General features: G+C 58.7%; 7 protein-coding genes across 7 annotated transcripts; 4 read left to right on the top strand and 3 right to left on the bottom strand.

Moving 5' to 3' along the window:
• Nucleotides 1-990: 990 nt before the first annotated feature.
• COL26b_000790 (uncharacterized protein) lies at nt 991-1558 on the bottom strand (the record flags this gene model as incomplete). The annotated part of the gene is made up of 3 exons (XM_053173755.1): nt 991-1155; nt 1230-1356; nt 1443-1558. The coding sequence occupies 3 exons, from the start codon at nt 1556-1558 to the stop codon at nt 991-993; spliced, it is 408 nt and encodes a 135-aa protein (XP_053042312.1).
• A 1869-nt stretch (nt 1559-3427) lies between these two features.
• On the bottom strand, nt 3428-4493 carry CAP1 (F-actin-capping protein subunit alpha; the record flags this gene model as incomplete). The annotated part of the gene is made up of 5 exons (XM_053173754.1): nt 3428-3773; nt 3820-3957; nt 4006-4148; nt 4201-4308; nt 4440-4493. 5 exons carry the CDS (start codon nt 4491-4493, stop codon nt 3428-3430), a joined length of 789 nt encoding a protein of 262 aa, XP_053042311.1.
• A 456-nt stretch (nt 4494-4949) lies between these two features.
• COL26b_000788 (uncharacterized protein) lies at nt 4950-6198 on the bottom strand (the record flags this gene model as incomplete). The annotated part of the gene is made up of 2 exons (XM_053173753.1): nt 4950-4987; nt 5037-6198. The coding sequence occupies 2 exons, from the start codon at nt 6196-6198 to the stop codon at nt 4950-4952; spliced, it is 1200 nt and encodes a 399-aa protein (XP_053042310.1).
• A 402-nt stretch (nt 6199-6600) lies between these two features.
• COL26b_000787 (uncharacterized protein) lies at nt 6601-8789 on the top strand (the record flags this gene model as incomplete). Its single annotated transcript, XM_053173752.1, has 2 exons — nt 6601-7171; nt 7273-8789. 2 exons carry the CDS (start codon nt 6601-6603, stop codon nt 8787-8789), a joined length of 2088 nt encoding a protein of 695 aa, XP_053042309.1.
• Nucleotides 8790-10646: 1857 nt separating this feature from the next.
• COL26b_000786 (uncharacterized protein) lies at nt 10647-12187 on the top strand (the record flags this gene model as incomplete). Its single annotated transcript, XM_053173751.1, has 4 exons — nt 10647-10984; nt 11040-11341; nt 11392-11592; nt 11655-12187. 4 exons carry the CDS (start codon nt 10647-10649, stop codon nt 12185-12187), a joined length of 1374 nt encoding a protein of 457 aa, XP_053042308.1.
• A 3441-nt stretch (nt 12188-15628) lies between these two features.
• On the top strand, nt 15629-15937 carry COL26b_000785 (uncharacterized protein; the record flags this gene model as incomplete). Its single annotated transcript, XM_053173750.1, has 2 exons — nt 15629-15875; nt 15900-15937. 2 exons carry the CDS (start codon nt 15629-15631, stop codon nt 15935-15937), a joined length of 285 nt encoding a protein of 94 aa, XP_053042307.1.
• Nucleotides 15938-16034: 97 nt separating this feature from the next.
• COL26b_000784 (uncharacterized protein) lies at nt 16035-17942 on the top strand (the record flags this gene model as incomplete). The annotated part of the gene is made up of 2 exons (XM_053173749.1): nt 16035-17843; nt 17892-17942. 2 exons carry the CDS (start codon nt 16035-16037, stop codon nt 17940-17942), a joined length of 1860 nt encoding a protein of 619 aa, XP_053042306.1.
• Nucleotides 17943-18165: the final 223 nt, after the last annotated feature.

The raw sequence follows: 18165 nt of genomic DNA, 5'->3' as shown, positions 1-18165 counted from the left end.
AGACGTTTGCTGCGATCAGCCGGTTGACAATGACGACGCAAGCAGGGTGACGGAGGGAAGATTCTTTGCTGACCCGAGATGGGAAGCTGCTGATTCAATCTTCTTGGACGTTCGACGCTGTGGCGCACAGACGTGGCTGATGAGCTAAGCCACGGCAGGCACCTTATCTCCGATCGAATGAATTTCCGATGGACGCCTACGGACTCTCGCTTCCATCAATGAAAGACCCATCATGTACCTTGTGGGTGTCTCATGCAATTTTCCGATGGGTTCCGGCTGCTGTCTCTCAGAAGCTGGCGACAGAGTGGCTGTGGATATGGCATGCACGGGCCATGCCCCTATGGCGGATTGACACAAGAGTGGGAGCCGAAAGTGGCCGTCAAGAGTGGGAGTTGACCTTGGTAGATGTGGTTTTTGTGATTTTTGTAATTGAATTGACGGCAGACAAGTCCGGGCTATAGAGGTATGTCTGGAATAAGGCGTCCTGGCATTGGCCGCAATGGTTGGTGACATGCACACCATCAAAGCGGTCAGCGCTGAGCAGCCAGTCACAAGGATCCCGAGTCCGAAATGTCCAGAGAATCGCAGACAGCAAGACACACTCATCCTTGTTGTCAACTATATCCAGCGCTTCTTGCCCCTCTCCAACACCCCGTAAACAAATGTCCATAAGAATCGTGACCGAACGTATATTCTATTAAAAGCAATATCTTCAACTGGCAGATTCGGCTCAGTCGAAGCACAACCAGCCAGATCCACCTCACGACGTCAAAAAAGCTCCTGCCGACCGACGTCAAACCTCTTGTCAGATGATCGTAAAGACGAGAGACACCCGTCATCAATCCCGTCACATCCGCCTGCGTGCCTCATTACGGGGCGGCGCGCGCGCGTTTCCCCTCTGGAACCGTGCGCGGTGACGGCTTCCATCTTCATCCCCCCTAAAGTACTCGCTTGGCAGTCAAAAAACACAACAAAAGTCCGCTGAGGAACTTATGCGGACTGCTGCTGTTGCTGCTGCTGGTAGTTGTAGGCGACGTAGGCGAGGACACCGCCGATGAGGAGGACGGCGTACAGGCCGATGCCGAAGCCGGGGCTCTCGGTGTGGCCGGCGGAGGTGGCGGGAGCGGTTTGCTTCTTGGGGGAAGGGTCGCCGGGCTGAAGAGGAAGAAGAGCGTTAGCTGTGAATATCCCGAGCATGTGCGCGCATGCGCGGAGAGTGTACGGCTTACCTGGCGCTTCAGGTCGCCAATGTAGAGCTGGTCGAGGGTCTCGCGGGCCTCGTCGCTGTGGCCGACATCCTCGAAAGCCTCGGAGGCATCCTGACCGCCGACATCGAGCAGAACCTCCTCACCACCGCTAGAGGCAAAACGTCAGTTGGGACGAACAGACCGACAATGGGGGAGCCGGCCATTCAGGGGCAGCCGAGGTCGAGTAGTACTCACGGGTGCTCGTCGACAAACTTGGTGCAGTCGTAGATCTTGTCGTGGACTACAATGTAAATGTCCTTCTTGGTGTTGTGCTCGGCAACATCCTGGTAGGTGAGTTCGACGCCGCCCATTGTGACAGATTTCGCAAAAGAGGGTTCTCGTTCTGTTGGTGATAAGCGTGGCTTTTGTTGAGCAGCAAACGGGGTTGCGAACTGTTCTTTTGTTTCGGTGAAACTTGGTGGGTGGATGTGCGAAGCAGGTGAAGAAGCAGGACAAAGAGACTTTTTGGCGAGATTTAGAGGTGGCAGTTGCACAATCAGGCCAGCTCGGATGTTGTTGAGCCCGCTTCACTATTATCGCGTAAAATTGGGGGGGGTTAGCTGATGGAAGCTTCTGCTTTGACAGTGGACACAATTGCAGCTTGGGGGGAAAAAGGATATCGGGGGTCCGCTCAGGGGGGACTTTCGGGCCAATGAGGGACACCGAAATTAGTGCACACCTGCTGTGATTCGCCGGCCTGGTGGATTGGGCGTCCAGGGTTTAGAGGGATTGAGCCTTTGAGGTACCGTTTTTAGGGGCCAGCAACGGGAGGTTGAGAGCCCGCCCAGCTGGAGACTGACTGGAGAGGTCCAGTGCCCAGAGAGTGGGAGCGGGGCTGGCATCCCGGCGGAGCGAATGTGATGCCGCCGTTCCTGTCGGCATCGCACTCGGGAAGGGCTGGCAAATGAATGTGAATACGGCGTATGTCACCCACGGCTGTATTCGCAAACTTAGGTCTACCAAGCCTGCCTCGCCTTACCCTGCGACACCCGTTCCTTACCTTGGTCCTAGGCAGTGCCACGTCTCTTCCCCGCCCATTGAGACTCGACCAGGCTGTCTCCGAGTCAGGGCGAACGTTGCTCAGAAGAGAGCAAGCACTGCGACGTGAGGGCATGCCGTGCCTGTCCTGACCGCCTAAGCTGCTGCCTCCAGTTAGCTCGTTTCGAAACGCGGGTCTCTTGCCGGAATCCTGTCGGTGTCCGCTGCAGCGTGGCTCATTCGACGAGTAGCCGTCGCCTCTCAGTTCCGCTTCCACGTCGTCGCAAACCCTCTGCGAATATCTACAGCGGAAACCGCTCGTCGTCTGCCGGAATTTCAGCCACAGGGTCCGGTCCGTTCCCCAGTATTTCGTGTTCGTATCCTTGCATTGCTACATCACTGGGCTCGACAAGCAACCCGACCGAGTGCAACGCAGCTGGCCGGTCCAGTGTAATGCGTCCCGCGGGGGGATTGCCAATCATCCAGCCATACCCACAGCCCGCCCGTCCTCTAGCCACTGGGTTGGGTTCCTCAAGACTTGTGCCCGTCGGAATGTTCCTTATCTCACCGGTTCCGCGGGGTCCCTGTGGGCGCGTAAATGGCGCTCACGGACTCTTGGCCGACGGTTGACAGTCCGAAATCCCACGGAGCACACGGAATATTCCAAGACCTGGGACGGCAGACCTGATTCAGATAAATCACCCATGCTGCCTGCAGAGCGGCCGTCCCCTTCAGTCCGCACTACATAAGACCGGCGCTGCTGTCTCTGACTTGCAACCCGTACGGCTTTTCTGCCCGCATGTCAATCCCGCTCGCTGACATCTGGGAGTTCGGGATGATGCCGAGGCACTCCGTGCGTCCTCCGGGATCGTGATGTCAATTCCATACAGATGCAAAAGGCGGGGAACGCGCGGGGTAATCAAGCTGGCTTCTGATATCGGTTCCCAAGGCATTTCGGCCGTGGCTCGCGGTTTATTTCCTGAATGGGTAAAAATCGCCGGCACACTCGCTTTTGCTGCATTCCATCAGATATGCACACGGCTGTTTTAGCCACTCTTGTATCGAGGCGGTCCCGGGTCTCTGGGAATACATCACCGAACCATTACCGTGACAGACGAAGGGAGTCTCGCTCCAGTTGGACGCCTGCTAAATGCACGGAGGATATCGATCTAACGTCTACTCAACACGGCCCCGTCCCCAGCTCATCGCCTTCCGCTGCCTCCGCCAATGTCCTGTCCGAGACGGTACGAGGTGATCTTGTCCCACTCAATCTTCTGTCTGGTCACGGGCAGCTGCCGTCTCAGGCCCTTGAACGCTCCCTCGCTCAGATTCGTGAACCCCCTGTTGAGCTCCTCCTGGTACTTCTTCTCCGAGTTCGAAATCTCCTTGACGATGCCGGCGCCGGTGCCCGAGACGGACGTCTGTGTGGGGCGGCTGGTGAGCAGGCGGACGTTGCCGTCTTCGTAGTAGTGCACGTCGACCTTGACGGAGCCCTCGAGGCTCTCGGAGGAGGGGTCGTAGATGTAGAGGGAGCGCCAGCGGCCGTTCCTGGGCACGTCAGCAAGGCACAAGGAGTTGTGGAGATGGTGCATACCAAAAGTTGTTGGGAGAGTACTTGTTGGAAACGATAATGACGGCGACCTTGGAGTCGTTCTCGGTCGGGTAGACTCCGTACGCGGCGTTGGGGAAGTGTTCCTTGACGTAGGGGCCGAGACTCTTCAGCGTCGACTTGCTGCATTCCGTTTAGCACCATCCCTCCCATCCACGCAGCGTCACCTACATCAAGTCGGCGTTGGCGCCCTCCAGAACGTAGCTCTGCGCGTTGCTGGCCTTCTGTGTGCTGTGGTCGAAGGTGAAGCTCGTGGAGCTCTCGACGTCAAAGTATTGACCGTTGCCCAGCGAGTTGTGAGAGCTGACAATGACCTGATGTATTCCCTTAGCTTCCGATCGCTCCCTCGAGCGCCGCTTGACCGACCTGCTGGCTGCCGCCGGGCAGCTTCACTGTGATGAACTGCTCTTCATTGTACTTCTCGAACGCCGGCTCGAGGCTCGAAACGAGTTCGGGGTCGGACACGGTGAGGGACTTGATGTCTTTGTCGGGTTAGCTGTCGGTCGGGCTGCGAACCGGTGGCGGCGTGTCGTTACCTGCGATGACATCTGCGAGCTTCAATCAGGTCAGCTCGGGGTGTGCACGGTGGAAACAGCTCGACGTACCTCGCCAGGGGGGGCTCCCTCCACAAAGGAGGACACGGTCTCGACTTGGGACATTCTGGGGTGATTTGCCAGAGTGGTGTATGCTTGCAATATCGCGTGCGCGGTGATGATGCGGCGGTGGACGTTGAAACATAAGGTACCTGATGCGGGGCAATTGGCGGGACACCGACGACGGGGACGATGACGGGGGCAGCGACGGATTGGCCAGGAAAGGGGCGTTAATTGTTAGCGCGCAACCTCCACTTCAGCTGCGATGAAGCACAACCGAGTTGTACCTTTCCATCAATTCGCCAGGACACCAGATACGATTCTTTCTTTGCAATCACTGCTTGCAATTCAATGGGCGATTGATTTTACAACTTTGGTCTCCTAGTAGCGAACACGACATGGCAACGGTATATCGGCCTTGAGCTTCTCCTTTTGCCTTCCAAAGTCTAGGTCTAAGCCCATACGCGTCTTCAGATTGATCATCATGGGTATGTATTAAAAGTTGACGTCCATCCTCCCGCCTCAGTAGTCCAACACCCGCTTAATATTGTCATAAACCCCTAGGTAGGTCAGCAAACTGTTCAAAGACTCGCATCAAAGACTACTTACTCGCAACATCCGGAATGTTGAACTTCTCATACAACAACGGCGTATGAATGCTCCATCCCGCAACCCTCGCAACTGGCGCCTCCAGTCGCAGGAACGTATCCGGGTCCTCTTGGATGGCTGCAGCTACCTCCGCGCCGACGCCGGCATTGACCATCGCCTCGTGCACCACGATACAGTGGCCCGTCTTGCGGACGCTCTCAAAGACGCACTCCTTGTCCCACGGGTACAGCGTCCTGAGGTCGATGAGCTCCACGGAGATGCCCAGCTCCTCTTCGGCCTTTTGGATAGCCGACATGCACGTGTACAGTGGTTGGCCGTAGGACACAATCGTCACGTCCTTGCCATCCTTGAGAACCTCCGCCTTGGACAGCGGCAGAGTGTACGCCCCTGCGGGCACTTGCTCGACAGCGGCCCGGTAGAGTATCTTGGGCTCCATGAAGATGCACGGATCGTTGCTACGAATGGCTGACAACAAGAGACCCTTGGCCTGGAGGGGTGACCTCGGCATGATCACTCGCAGTCCAGGGATGTGCGTGAACAAGCTCTCAGGGGACTGGGAGTGGTAGAGGGCGCCGTGGCCGACGCCGCCGCAAGGCATCCGGACCGTGAGACCGCCCACGCTGCGACCGCAAGCACCGTCTCTGTATCGGAACTTAGCCGCTTCATTGACGAGCTGGTCGAATGCCGGGTATACGTAGTCGGCAAACTGGATCTCTGCTACTGGCCGCATGCCCTCCGCTGCCACACCGATGGCGAAGCCCATGATGCCCTGCTCCGTCAGGGGCGTATTGAAGATGCGGTCCGCGCCGTACGTCTCGGCGAGCTTCATTGTGCACCGGAACACGCCGCCAAAGGCAACGTCCTCTCCAAACACCATGACGGAGTCGTCTTCGGCCAGCGCAATCGACAGGGCGTCATTGATGGCCTGGAACAGGTTCATCTTCTTCGTCGTGCCATTGCGCACCTCGGCTGGGAGCTCGGCCGTGCTGAGGGCCGCCTGAGACGAGTGCGCGAGGAGAGAGGTCGTCGCGTAGTCGACGGGGACGTTGAGCTTCGCATTGGGCGGGTGCGTCGAGTAAAGCCGAGAGACGGCAAGGGGGAGCTGGGTCGACACGGACGGCGCCAGCGCTCGGCGGAGTGGACGTAATGAAATGGACCTCATTGTGTATGATGTTTGTAGCCGGCAGAATCACTGCGAGACCCAATTCCCATGAATGTCTAAAGACGAAGGAACTGAGACCGCCGGCTCGACGAGGGAGGCTGTCCTACTAACCCGCGCCCGGGTGATGTAAGTTCGGCTTGCAGCGGCGTTCGCGGGGTCGCAGCGGCCCTTGGCGGGCGACCGACCCTGGCGGCCACTTTACGCCCTGATAAGAGGCCCGAGCGATTGTTGCCCTGCCAACAGCCGAGCCCCCAGCCCAGCGCCAAAACAGGGCAGTGGACATGATTACGATCTTGGTATCCTTGGCGTCAACACGTATATCCATCTGGAATGGCCGCCGGTCAGTAGCATTCCAGTGCAACGACGACTAGCACTTTTTCCGACGGCATCCCATCTCCAACAATGGCGCCCGGTGAATCCTCGAGACCGTCGTCGCACCGACCGCGGGACTCATCGGGCAGGAAACATCAACACAAGAAACGGCGGTCACAGGATCAGAGATCGAGGCGGCCGGCGACCGATTCTGGAGAGAGCAGGGGCTCGCAGACGCTTTCGGCGGATGCGCTGGCACAATTGAACCAGGAGAACACGAGGAGACCAAAGAGACGGGGATCCGATGCGAGGCCAAGAGACCCGGAAAGAGATGCGGAGAGGGAAAGGCTGCGGAGGGAAAGGAGGGAACGAAGGGCACGCCGTGCCGCCGCAGAGAATGCAGACGCTCCTAGGGAAAAGGATCCGCCGAGAGAGAGGCCGCGACGAGTGCAGAAGGAAGAGTACCGAGATTTGCCGTATGAGAAACCGCGGAAAGACAGGCACAAGAAGAAGCGGGTGGTCAGCGGCGCCATTCTCGAGGAGGGCCGGGGGTCGCGTGGTCTGAGAGGCGGCGGATGGAGCAGCACCGACAGCAACAGCCTCGAGAAGGAACGTCTCGTGGACGACCCACCCGGGCCGATCAAGAAGAGGAAGAAGCTTTGTAAGTGATCCGGCAGAGGTCCGCGACCGCCAGCTAACCGCCGCCAGGGATATGCCTCGGAGTCTGCTTGGTCTTATTGATCATCATCATCGTCGTGGCAGTGGTGGTCAGCAAGAAGAACTCCAACAACAGCGACTCGAGCTCGGTAAACCTCGACGGCCAGGACAAGAACAGCATTCCGATGAAATGGCGCGGTACCTATCTCGACCCGTGGTCCTGGGCCGATACCACCGATTTCAACGTCACTTTTACCGACGAGATGGTTGGCGATCTGCCAGTCATGGGCCTGTACACCGACTGGGACGACTCGACGCAGGCCAACAGCAAGGTCCCGAAGCTCAACGAGGACTGGGGCTCGTACGGATCGAGACCGGCGCGCGGAGTCAACGTCGGTGGCTGGCTGAACCTGGAACCCTTCATCACGCCCTCGCTCTTCAACTACGACTCCCGTCTCGGCATCATCGACGAGTACACCCTCTGCACGCACCTGGGCGCCAAAAAGACGGCCGAGGTACTCGAGGACCACTACAAGTCCTTCGTGACGGAAGACACGTTCAAGGAGATTGCGGATGCAGGACTCGATCACGTACGCATTCCCTTCAACTACTGGGCGATCGAGGTCTACGATGGCGATCCGTACCTCTTCCGCACGTCATGGCGCTACCTCCTCCGCGGCATCGAATGGGCGCGCAAGTACGGCCTCCGCGTCAACCTCGACGTCCACGGCCTGCCTGGCAGTCAGAACGGGTGGAACCACTCTGGTCGTCAGGGAGTCATCGGCTGGCTCAACGGCACCGACGGCGCCACCAACGCCCAGCGCAGCTTGGACTTGCACGACAGGCTGTCGAAGTTCTTTGCGCAGGACCGGTACAAGAACATCGTTTCCTTCTATGGCCTTGTCAACGAGCCAAAGATGACGGAGTTGAGCGCGACGGATGTCGTCGCGTGGACGGAGCAGGCCTACAAGCTCGTCAAGGGCAACGGGATCAAGGCCATCGTGGTGTTTGGCGACGGCTTCATGGGCCTCGGCAACTGGCAGGGCAAGATGACGGGCTACAGCGACCTGGCGCTCGACGTGCACCAGTACGTGATTTTCAACACGGACCAGATCGTGTACACGCACCAGAAGAAGGTCCAGTACGCCTGCGACGGCTGGACGCAGCAGGCGGAGCAGTCGATGGACACGTCGACGGGCTACGGGCCGACGCTCTTCGCCGAGTGGTCGCAGGCCGACACGGACTGCGCCAAGTACGTGACCAACGTCAACTGGGGCAACCGGTGGACGGGCACGTACGACACGGGCAACTCTTCGACGTCGATCCTGACGCCGCGGTGCCCGACAGAGGACAGCCAGTGCAGCTGCGACAAGGCCAACGGCGACCCCAGCGGGTTCAGCAGCGACTACAAGCAGTTTCTGCAAATGTTCGCCGAGGCGCAGATGCACTCGTTCGAGAAGGGGTGGGGCTGGTGGTACTGGACATGGGACACGGAGAGCTCGCCGCTGTGGAGCTACAAAAAGGGCCTCGCGGCCGGAATCCTGCCTGCCAAGGCCTACGACCGGGACTTTGACTGCTCCGGAACGGTGCCGTCGTGGAGCAGCTTGCCGGAATATTACTGATGGGTCGTGTTTTTTTGCATGCAATTGGCGTTTGGGGCGAGCAACCTGCATTTGACTGAACGAGGCATATAGAGTGAGCGATGACGATGAACATGTATGAGGGAGACGTAGTCATGTATGATAATAACGCTGGAGACGCACATGATGCCAGTATTAGATAGCTTTAACGACAGAACCCTGAGGTTCAGCCGTCAAATTTGTGTCCCTCGATTGCGATATGAATTCGTAGACTGTGGCTCTTACATCGGAAACCAAGCCACGCAGTACATCAGAGCTGATCATTCTTGATTAGAAATGCGTCCATCTCCAGGGACGTCAACCGCCCGCAATCAAAAGTCCACGGACGTTGCTGACAGACAGACCGTCATCGCACGTGGCCCGAAGGATCTCAACCATCCCACGCTACGGCAACCGGCGCCGAAGAGAGCTCGGGGCAGGTGTCAAGAAGCACAGACTGGACGAAAAACAGACGGTCGGGATCGGAAGGCGGGTTGACGGCGCTCGCGCTTCGCCGTCTCCGACGACGCGAAATGTCTCTTCCTTTTCGGAGGGGGGGCAGCAATCCAGCAATCAGTGGGAATGCAACCCCACTTACCGGCTTCGTGGGCCCGGTTGGATCACGAACTAATGTAGGGAACATGGAAGATGGGAAAAGCCGGTTGAAGCTTATCGAATGGCGCGAGAACTGTTGGCCAGGCAGGGCACATCGGATCAGCTCAGGTTGGGTTGCAGCTCAGGGCGTCCAGGGCCAGTGTTTCTGTCAGGTTTCTCCAGCATTGCCGCAAATCCAAACCGATCGCTCGGCGTCTCCCATTTTTAGCCCTGCGACTCTGTTGAAGAAGCCCGCTCTGACGGGCGCCTCCTGGCTGGTGTCTCACCCACTCTTCTCTGATGCCGAGGGTCCCCCGTTCTGCGACTTCTGGAAAGACGCTTGTCAACGTCATGTCAGGTTGAGGCGGGCTATTTCCGTGGGAAACAGAGAAAAAAACGAAAAAGCCCCGCTTGCTTTCCTATTAACCGCTAGCAGAGCATGGATGTCATCCGCCGCCTATCGCTGTTATCAATCACATTCTGGCGCCGCTCCATCTTGACTAACAAACATGCGGCGTTGGGAGCTCGCCTTCGACGGTGTGCTCGCGTGGAAGAATGAACATGCGGCATCCCTACTGGCTGAGCCCCCCTCCCCTCCCCTCGAACTGGATGGACCCCTTCGTCCGTTGGTTCGGATGCTGCACATGGCAAGTCTCCTCGTCTCGCGTCTTTCCCAGATCGCAGGGCCCCATGGCGGCGTCATCCGTCCACCAATGCGTCCACCTTTCCCAGGGTGGAGGTCGCCTCGCCTCAATGACAATGACGAGATCCACCTCCCAATCCGGGGGTTCACGGGTCAAGCTCCTCCAAAAGGCGTAAAGGCGAGCCGCGTTCTGGGTCCCAACAGCGCGCGCCCTAGCTGGGCTGAATAATGGCAAAAAAAATGCCAAAGAGGTTGCGCCCTAGGGACGTTCATCCGTCTTTGACTAATGGCCCAAGATCACGCTTGTTTGCCCCCTCTCGTCGACTTGTTTTCACGGGGTCTGGATCGTTGCAATGGGAGAGGATCCTGTTTCTACCACTTCCAAATAAAAACTACGCCGGGCTGCCTGCGACATATTTCATCGTGGTAGCAGATCCAGCAAAAAAAGAGTGTCCCCGGTCACGATCCACATGCTGGAACTCGGAAGTGGTCCCATAATAAGTCGACCCTTTCCGTACATAATACCCGACATCCGCAGTCCCAGCTTGTTTGCTATCAAGCTCGTCATTGCCATTCTGTTGGAATCGTAAACGACCTTTGATCAGGACGACTGTCAAACAGCCATGGCGGATGTCGAAAAGGCCGAGAGCGGCCGGTCATCGAGCGCCGACAACGACGACGAAACGATCGCCGCCGAGGACGATGCGACCTTTCAGCGCATCCGAACGGGGGCCAGCGCCGGTGCGCGCTCGCTACGCTCCCTGAGCCGAAATAGGAGCAACAACGGCTACGGCGTCGACGACCTGGACAGCAGCGACGACAGCCCTTCGCAGGAACCCGAAAAGGACCCCTTTGAAGTATCTTTTGACGGCGGCGACAGCGACCCCATGTGTCCGCGCAGCATGAGCAAACTCAGGAAATGGGTGATTGTCTCGATTGTGTCTCTCGCCAGTACATGCGTGTAAGTGGCGGACTGAGAATTTGAAAGGTAGAAGGCGGGTGTTGACAAGGCACAGCACTGCTGCTAGTTCCATTTACACATCGACGTACGCGCAAATGAACGCCGAGTTCGGGATATCGAAACTCGTGTCTACAGTTGGTTTGTCCGTGTTTGTACTGGGCATCTCGCTCGGCCCAATGCTTCTGAGCCCTCTCTCCGAGTTCTACGGGCGCCGGCCCATCTACCTGGTTTCCTGGGTGATGTATCTCATCTGGATCATCCCGTCCGCCGTCAGCAAGAACATCACAACCATGATCATCGCCCGATTCCTCGACGGTCTTACTGGCTCAGCGTTCCTGTCGGTGTCCGGGGGCAGTGGTGAGTGCAGTCGCCATCATCACGTCTCGGGGTGTGCTGACTAGTCACAGTTGGCGATCTCTTTGCGCGTCACGAGCTTCAGGCGCCGATGCTCATGTACTCGCTCGCCCCCTTCATTGGCCCGTGTATTGGACCGCTGATTGGTGGCTTCATCAACACGTACCTTCACTGGCGCTGGACCTACTACGTGCTCATCATCATCACGTTTGTTCTGCTGTTGGCCATCGTCGTATTGGTGCCCGAGACATATCGTGAGTGCCTCGTGGAGGGTGCGCCCCTGAGCTGGTGGTGCGGGAGTGCTGACACCGTACAGATCCGATCGTCTTGCGGACGAAGGCGCGCAAGATCCGAAAAGAGACAGGTGACGAGCGCTGGAAGGCCCCCGTCGAGAAGATGACCAAGTCCATCCCCAAGACGATCGGCCTGTCGCTGCTGCGGCCCTTCCAGCTGCTCATCTACGAGCCCATGATGCTCAACCTGTGCGTCTTCTGCGCCATCCTCCTCGGCATCCTGTACCTCTTCTTCGGCGCCTTCCCGCTCGTCTTCACGACCAACCACGGCTTCAACCTCTGGCAGGTCGGTCTCACCTTCCTGGGCCTCCTGGTGGGCATGCTCTTGGCGGCCGCGACCGACCCCTTGTGGCACCGCATCCGCAGCCGGCTCATGGCGGACCTGGAAAAGGAGACGGGCGTTGAGGGGGCCAGCGAGCCCGAATTTCGCCTTCCTCCTGTGATTTGCGGCGCATTCCTCGTAACCATTGGGCTGTTCATCTTCGCGTGGACGACCTTCCCCTGGATACACTGGATTGTGCCAATCATCGGAAGCGCAATCTTTGGCGCGGGGTGAGTCGAGTCTTTCCATTTTTCCCCTTACACGACATATCGCAACTATGGCCCCAAGATGGAAAAAGGCCCGTGGTTCCGCAGCATATAAGCTCATGCCGTGACCTGACATGCCCGTCCTTGCGTCAGGCCGGCTGCCGTCTGCAGGTTCATTTGCTGGCGTAGTCACGCTTTGTCAGGCCCCTCCACGGACCGTGGGGTCGTCTTGCTTTTTCCTTTTCCCAACTGTGTGTGTGCATGTGAGCTGCAGCTGACCGTCTGAAGGGTGCTCCTCGTCTTTACTGGCATTTTTACGTTTCTTGTAAGTGGTCTCTGCTTGTCCCACCGGTTGGGCGGCGGTGCCAGGGGTCTGGAATCATTCTCCAGGCCCCGGGCGTTGCACGACATGAGAGATGAGTATGCTAATGTTGGGCTTTGCAGGTGGACGCCTATCCTCTCTACGCAGCGTCAGCCCTTGCTGCGAATGCGTTTGTGCGATGCATGTTTGCTGGTGAGTTTACCCTCCCGTGGCACCAACAACGCTCTCTCCCACTCAGCCGGGTTGTGCCCCGTGTGTCTCGGTCAGTGCTGACCTAGACGATTGCCTGACAGCCGCATTCCCGTTGTTTGGAACGCAGATGTACACGGAGCTCGGATACCAATGGGCGACGTCATTGCTCGGGTTCCTGACGGTAGCGATGCTGCCGTTCCCGTACATCTTTTTCAAGTACGGCAAGCAGATTAGAAAGCGCAGCCGGTTCGCAAAGAACACTTAGCGCCAGAAATTCTCCGTGGACGGACGGACGTTGGCAAGCGGGCCGACGCGATGAAGGGAAATGACGGCCGCCGCCTCAGGATCAGACACGGCCGGCCACACCGCACAGACTTCCCTACCCACCGGTGCGGAGGAGCAGCGGTAGTGGTGCGTGGTTCCTGCTGTCGGATGCAGCACTTTGCAGCTGTTCCTGGTCCAGGCAGGCTTGCTGCGACGACACTTGGCACAACTGGACGGCTAGTGCGCGCAGCAGATGCGGCTGTTGATCGTGGCGATCGTCATTCGTGACGGCAGCAGCCGTCTGCAGGTGCCCTGAGGTCCTGGGCTGTCATTGACGGAGGCAGACTCGAGGCATCCGGACTGAAGACTCGTGGGTGACGCGACAGGAGCAGGTTGTTCGAGTGGCCGCCAATGGTGGGCGGGCGAGAGGAGCGGTTGGATTTGTGCGCACATGCAATAAGATACCCCCCCCATCCTTTAGTGGTTGCTGGACTGCAGATAGAAGGCAGACCGACGCTCGGCACGTCGGCTAAGCCAATGTTAATGCAATAGCGGTCGACATGAGACCGTGTTTGGAGTCACACATCGTAAAGGCAGCATGGCATGTTTCGCTGAGGGGCTGAGTAGAGGTTGGAAGGTTCGGCCCTCGGCTTGGTTCCCCGGCAGGCTGACCGACCTCTGACTTGACCTGGGGGACGTGGACCTGGCCGTGGATCGTATTGGATCTCACATGCAGCGGTTGGATAGCAGCAATGCCAGATGTCCAATAGAGTGGCTTGCATCGACGTCGTTAACGTAATGCTGTGCTACCAGATTGGGGCATATTGACACAGAAACGAGGGTATCCAAGGAGCCAAGGGACGGCGAGTCGTAACTGTTATTAAGCGTTGACTGTCGGAGATGAAGAGATTTGAGGACGTTGACATAAGAAATGCTAGATTAGATCGAGAAACACGAACGTGGTCTGGCCAACCCGGTCCACGTCGCGAGGAACACTGAAGCCTGTTCCAAGGCTCGGACTGCGGCCAGGTCCAAGTGGCCTGCCATCTGCATCGCGGTGCACAGGTCGGCGGCAGGCAGCGCGGAGGAGGTGAGGTACGTACACGGTACCGAGTACAGACGATTCTACAGTCAGGGACGCTGCAAATGACATGCCGAGGACCTGGATGACGCGCGCGCTCCTCGGTGGGCGGGCCGTGGGTGAAGACTCTGGCGAAAACTGTAGGTGAAAAGTACCAGGAACGGCGTGTGCGGCGTGCTCGCTGCGCATTGCCCCGTCTTCTCCAAGTAGCCGATACAGGGTGGGGCACCGGCTGGCGATATCCACATGATGGGCGGATCGGCCAATCGCCGGGCTGGCATTTTCTCCAAGAGAACCCCGCACGCAGCTCAGCAGCAAATCTTTGACCAACGGCAGCGAGGCTGGGATTCCATACCTCGCTGGGCCGGTGTAAAACTGTTTAGCCACTGCTGCCGGGGGTCTGCTACTGCTGCGACGGTACCTCTTTGCCGACCCTTCTCTCTCTCTCCCGTCTGCTCTTCTCGGTCAGCTCCAAAACGACCACTCTCGCGTGCTCCTCTTCCACCCGACCGAGGATAAACATCACGGCCCCCGATCCCGACCTCGACCCCGACGACAGTTCCCCCCGAAACCGCTGCAATTCCGCCGGCGACCGTGACCGCAAGCCCTACGAGGTCTCCGTCCCACAGAGACAACAACACTCTCACCGTCCGCGTGCCCGTGTGTCGATGCTTGTCTCTTGCAAGCACGAGGGCCACGGCTACCTGCAGACACCCTTCGACGCCTCGACCTCTCAAAACTCCCGTCACATCACCCCGGTCCTGCGCCGCCAGTCTCCCATCCGCCGCCCCTCGACCCTGTCCCCGTCCCCGTCCCCGTGACCTCATGTGGTCCGCGACGCGAACACCGGTCTCCAAACGACTGCGCCAACTATCGAGTCCTAGTCCTGCCGTGACGAGCACGTCGCACAAGAGACGCCTCTTTTCTCTCCACCACCACACCATTGGAGACTCCTGACTGCTGAGAATACGAGCTCACCGAGAGGGACCAACGCCCTGCCCCCTTCCCTCGCCTCGTCTTCCCTGGCCTGTCCTGCAGCTTGTTTGCCTGCCTGCCTGCTGCTGCTGCTGCTGCTGCCGCTGCGCATCTGGTGAAAAGAGGGAACGAACAGCCTCCCGTCTACATCGCGGGAGCGCACAGCGCCTATTTCGGTCCCTGTCATCTTCCACCCCACGGCCCGCGGGAGACTGTACCCGGCTCGACTCCCATTTGCGGACTCGAAGGCTCGCCCCTGCGCATATAGGTGTAGGTGAATTGGGAAGACAGCAAGCCACGGCGGTGCTGCACTTTGACCTTGTGTGTGTGTGTGTGTGTGTGTGTGCGCGTGTGCTGCACGAGACGGATCCCGGCGTGTGCCACTTCACTTCTGACCGCAGGAGGATTTTCATATTCCCTTCCCTATTCTACGACGCCTGCCACTGCGACACCAAGCACATTACGGCACGTCTGGGAGTGAGCCGTGTGGTTTCGCAAACATAGCATCCAGGGAACAGTCCTGGACCAGGGCCTTGCAGCGCCGTGCCCGTCACCGCGGCAAGCTTGGCTCGCCGCTGTCGCTGTTCTGTTCTGCCTGAGGAGAGAGAGAGGCTTGCATATAAAACCAAGACAACATGCCGGACGGCCTCGAGGAGCCCGGGACTGAGGTCTCGGATGCCATGTCAGATAATGACCACGAGTACGACGACGAGACGCCCGTAAAAGACGACGACGACGAGAAGATGGCCGAGTCCCACGATAGCGGCAACGACAACAACGGCGAGGTAAAGAAGAAGTACGATCCCAAGGACCCTTCACGGCCGAGGAGGAAGAAGGCTCGCCGGGCGTGTTTCGCCTGCCAACGAGCCCATCTGACCTGCGGTAAGCTCCTGCTCGATTCCTCAGGGTCCGGCTCTCGCGACAGTCTTGTGGTAGTCAAGTGAATTCGTGTGATTGTCCCTCCTCCGTGGTAATTGGAGGTCCATGTCATCTTTAGTCTCGTATACGGCGTCTTCTGCGACCAAACCTTGTGCTGATGTGATGGCTATAGGAGATGAACGACCTTGTCAGCGATGCATCAAGCGCGGGCTCGCAGACGCCTGCCAGGACGGTGTTCGCAAAAAGGCAAAGTATCTCCACGATGCGCCGCCGGAGGCTCTCCGGCCGGTCCTCGGGCCCAACTACAACCCCAACGCGGCCCCGGCCCGCCCCAACGGCCAGCGGCATCACAGCGGGACCTCGGACACGGCCTCGACTGCCGGCAGCACGTACTTTGGCCAGAGCTCCACCACCTCGTTCCCCGTATACTCGGGCCAGCAGACGCCCGTCGCCATCCCCGAAGGCCTCCCGTTCCAGGCTCAACCGTCGCCGATATCGCCGTCGTTCCCGCAACCGGGCGGCAACAACGGCCGGTCCATTGGCGGCATGATCTCGCCGCAGGTCACCAACGACCCGTTCAATACGTTATTCGACCCGAGCAACCCGGCCATCTTCAACTTTGACCTGGAAGGGCTCAACTTTGGCAGCCAGTACGGCGCCATGGAGTTTGGCATGCTCGGGCACATGTCGTCCGGCGCGGCGGAGACCCCTCCGCGGGACGGCTCATTATCCGGACCAAGTGGTGAAGCGGTCAACTTTGGATCCACAAACGTCTTTGGCAATGGCAACAATCAGTTTGGCCAAGTCTACGATAGCGGTATGATCAACGATTTCATGGGTGTAGACCAGTCTTCCAACGGCATGTACCAACAAGGCAACTTGCAACATGGGCTCCCACATGCCTACGCCATCGCTGCCGGCCCAACAAGCCTACATAGCCCAAGCACAGACAACACCGCCAGCCCGCAACCTACTAACTTTACGTTTGAAGGATCTCCAAGTGGGAACTTTGGCGCTGTTGGAAACTCCCAGACCATATCCGCCCCCTCGCGCCCCAAGGCCGGCAACAACAACAACAATAAGCCCGGCCAGCCCCAGAAGTCGGGCCCTCACTCCCTGCTGGGCAAGCGGCAACGCGACCCCTCGTCCATCTACGACACCGTCAAGGAGCCGTACCCCTACCTGGCCGGCTTCCACGCCCTCATCGAATACCTCCCGAAACGCTTCTCCGCCAACAGGACGCTGCGCATCGCCAAGGCGCTCGCCAGCATCCGCCCGTCCTTCATCGCGTGCACCAAGACGCTCAGCCGGCAGGACCTCATCTTCATGGAGAAGTGCTTCCAGCGCACCCTGTTCGAGTACGAGGAGTTCATGCACCACTGCTCCGCGCCGACCATCGTCCTCCGCCGCACGGGCGAGATCGCCGCCGTCAACAAGGAGTTCATCGCCCTCACGGGCTGGACCAAGGACGTCCTGCTCGGCAACGACCCGAACCTCAACGTCAACACGGGCGGCACGCCGTCCTCGGCGACCAACAGCGGCCGCAACACGGGCCGCGCCGGCTTCTCGACGCCCAAGGTGCCGTCCGCCGCGCTCGTCGACCAGATCAAGAACGGCGAGGGCGGCGCGCCGCGCAAGCAGCCCGTCTTCATCGCCGAGATCCTCGACGACGACAGCGTCGTCGAGTTCTACGACGACTTCTCCCACCTCGCCTTCGGCGACAGCCGCGGCAGCGTCAACCGCACGTGCCGCGTGCTCAAGTACCGCACAAAGGAGCAGACGGAGGCCGCCGCCTCGTCCGACATGACGCCGCAGCAGGACCCGCGCAAGAGCATCCTCAGCAACCGCGTCACCCGCATCGACGGCGAGCACGGCATCTCCAAGATTGAAAAGGATGGCAAGGTGGACTGCCGGTACTGCTGGATGATTAAGCGAGACGTGTTTGATATCCCCATGTTGATCGTGGTTAATGTGAGTACCCCGAGTGTGTTTTGTGTGTCGGCTGCTGACTCTTTCCAGTTCCTGCCGTGCTATTACCAGAACAAGGAACCGCATCAACTGGCTGTGTGAGACGGTGTGTGTAAAAAGGGGCGACCAGGGCATATATGAAGGCATGGGAGGCGTTTGGAAACGGGTTGCGAGTTTCATAACCAATCGAACACACGGCTCTCCTCTGTCTACCATCGCAGAGAGGAGAGCCGGACGGCGCATCTGGGGCTTGATGGGTAAACGGTTCATATTCATGGGCTTCTGCCGATTTTGTTTCTTTTTTTCCTCCTTTTCTCCCGCGCAG

Source organism: Colletotrichum chrysophilum (genome assembly GCF_026319265.1).
Source record: "Colletotrichum chrysophilum strain AFK26 chromosome Unknown scaffold_3, whole genome shotgun sequence".
Classification (NCBI taxonomy): Eukaryota; Fungi; Ascomycota; class Sordariomycetes; order Glomerellales; family Glomerellaceae; genus Colletotrichum; species Colletotrichum chrysophilum.
Note: the sequence above shows the minus strand (reverse complement) of the source record. Positions and strands in the feature narration are given on the sequence as shown.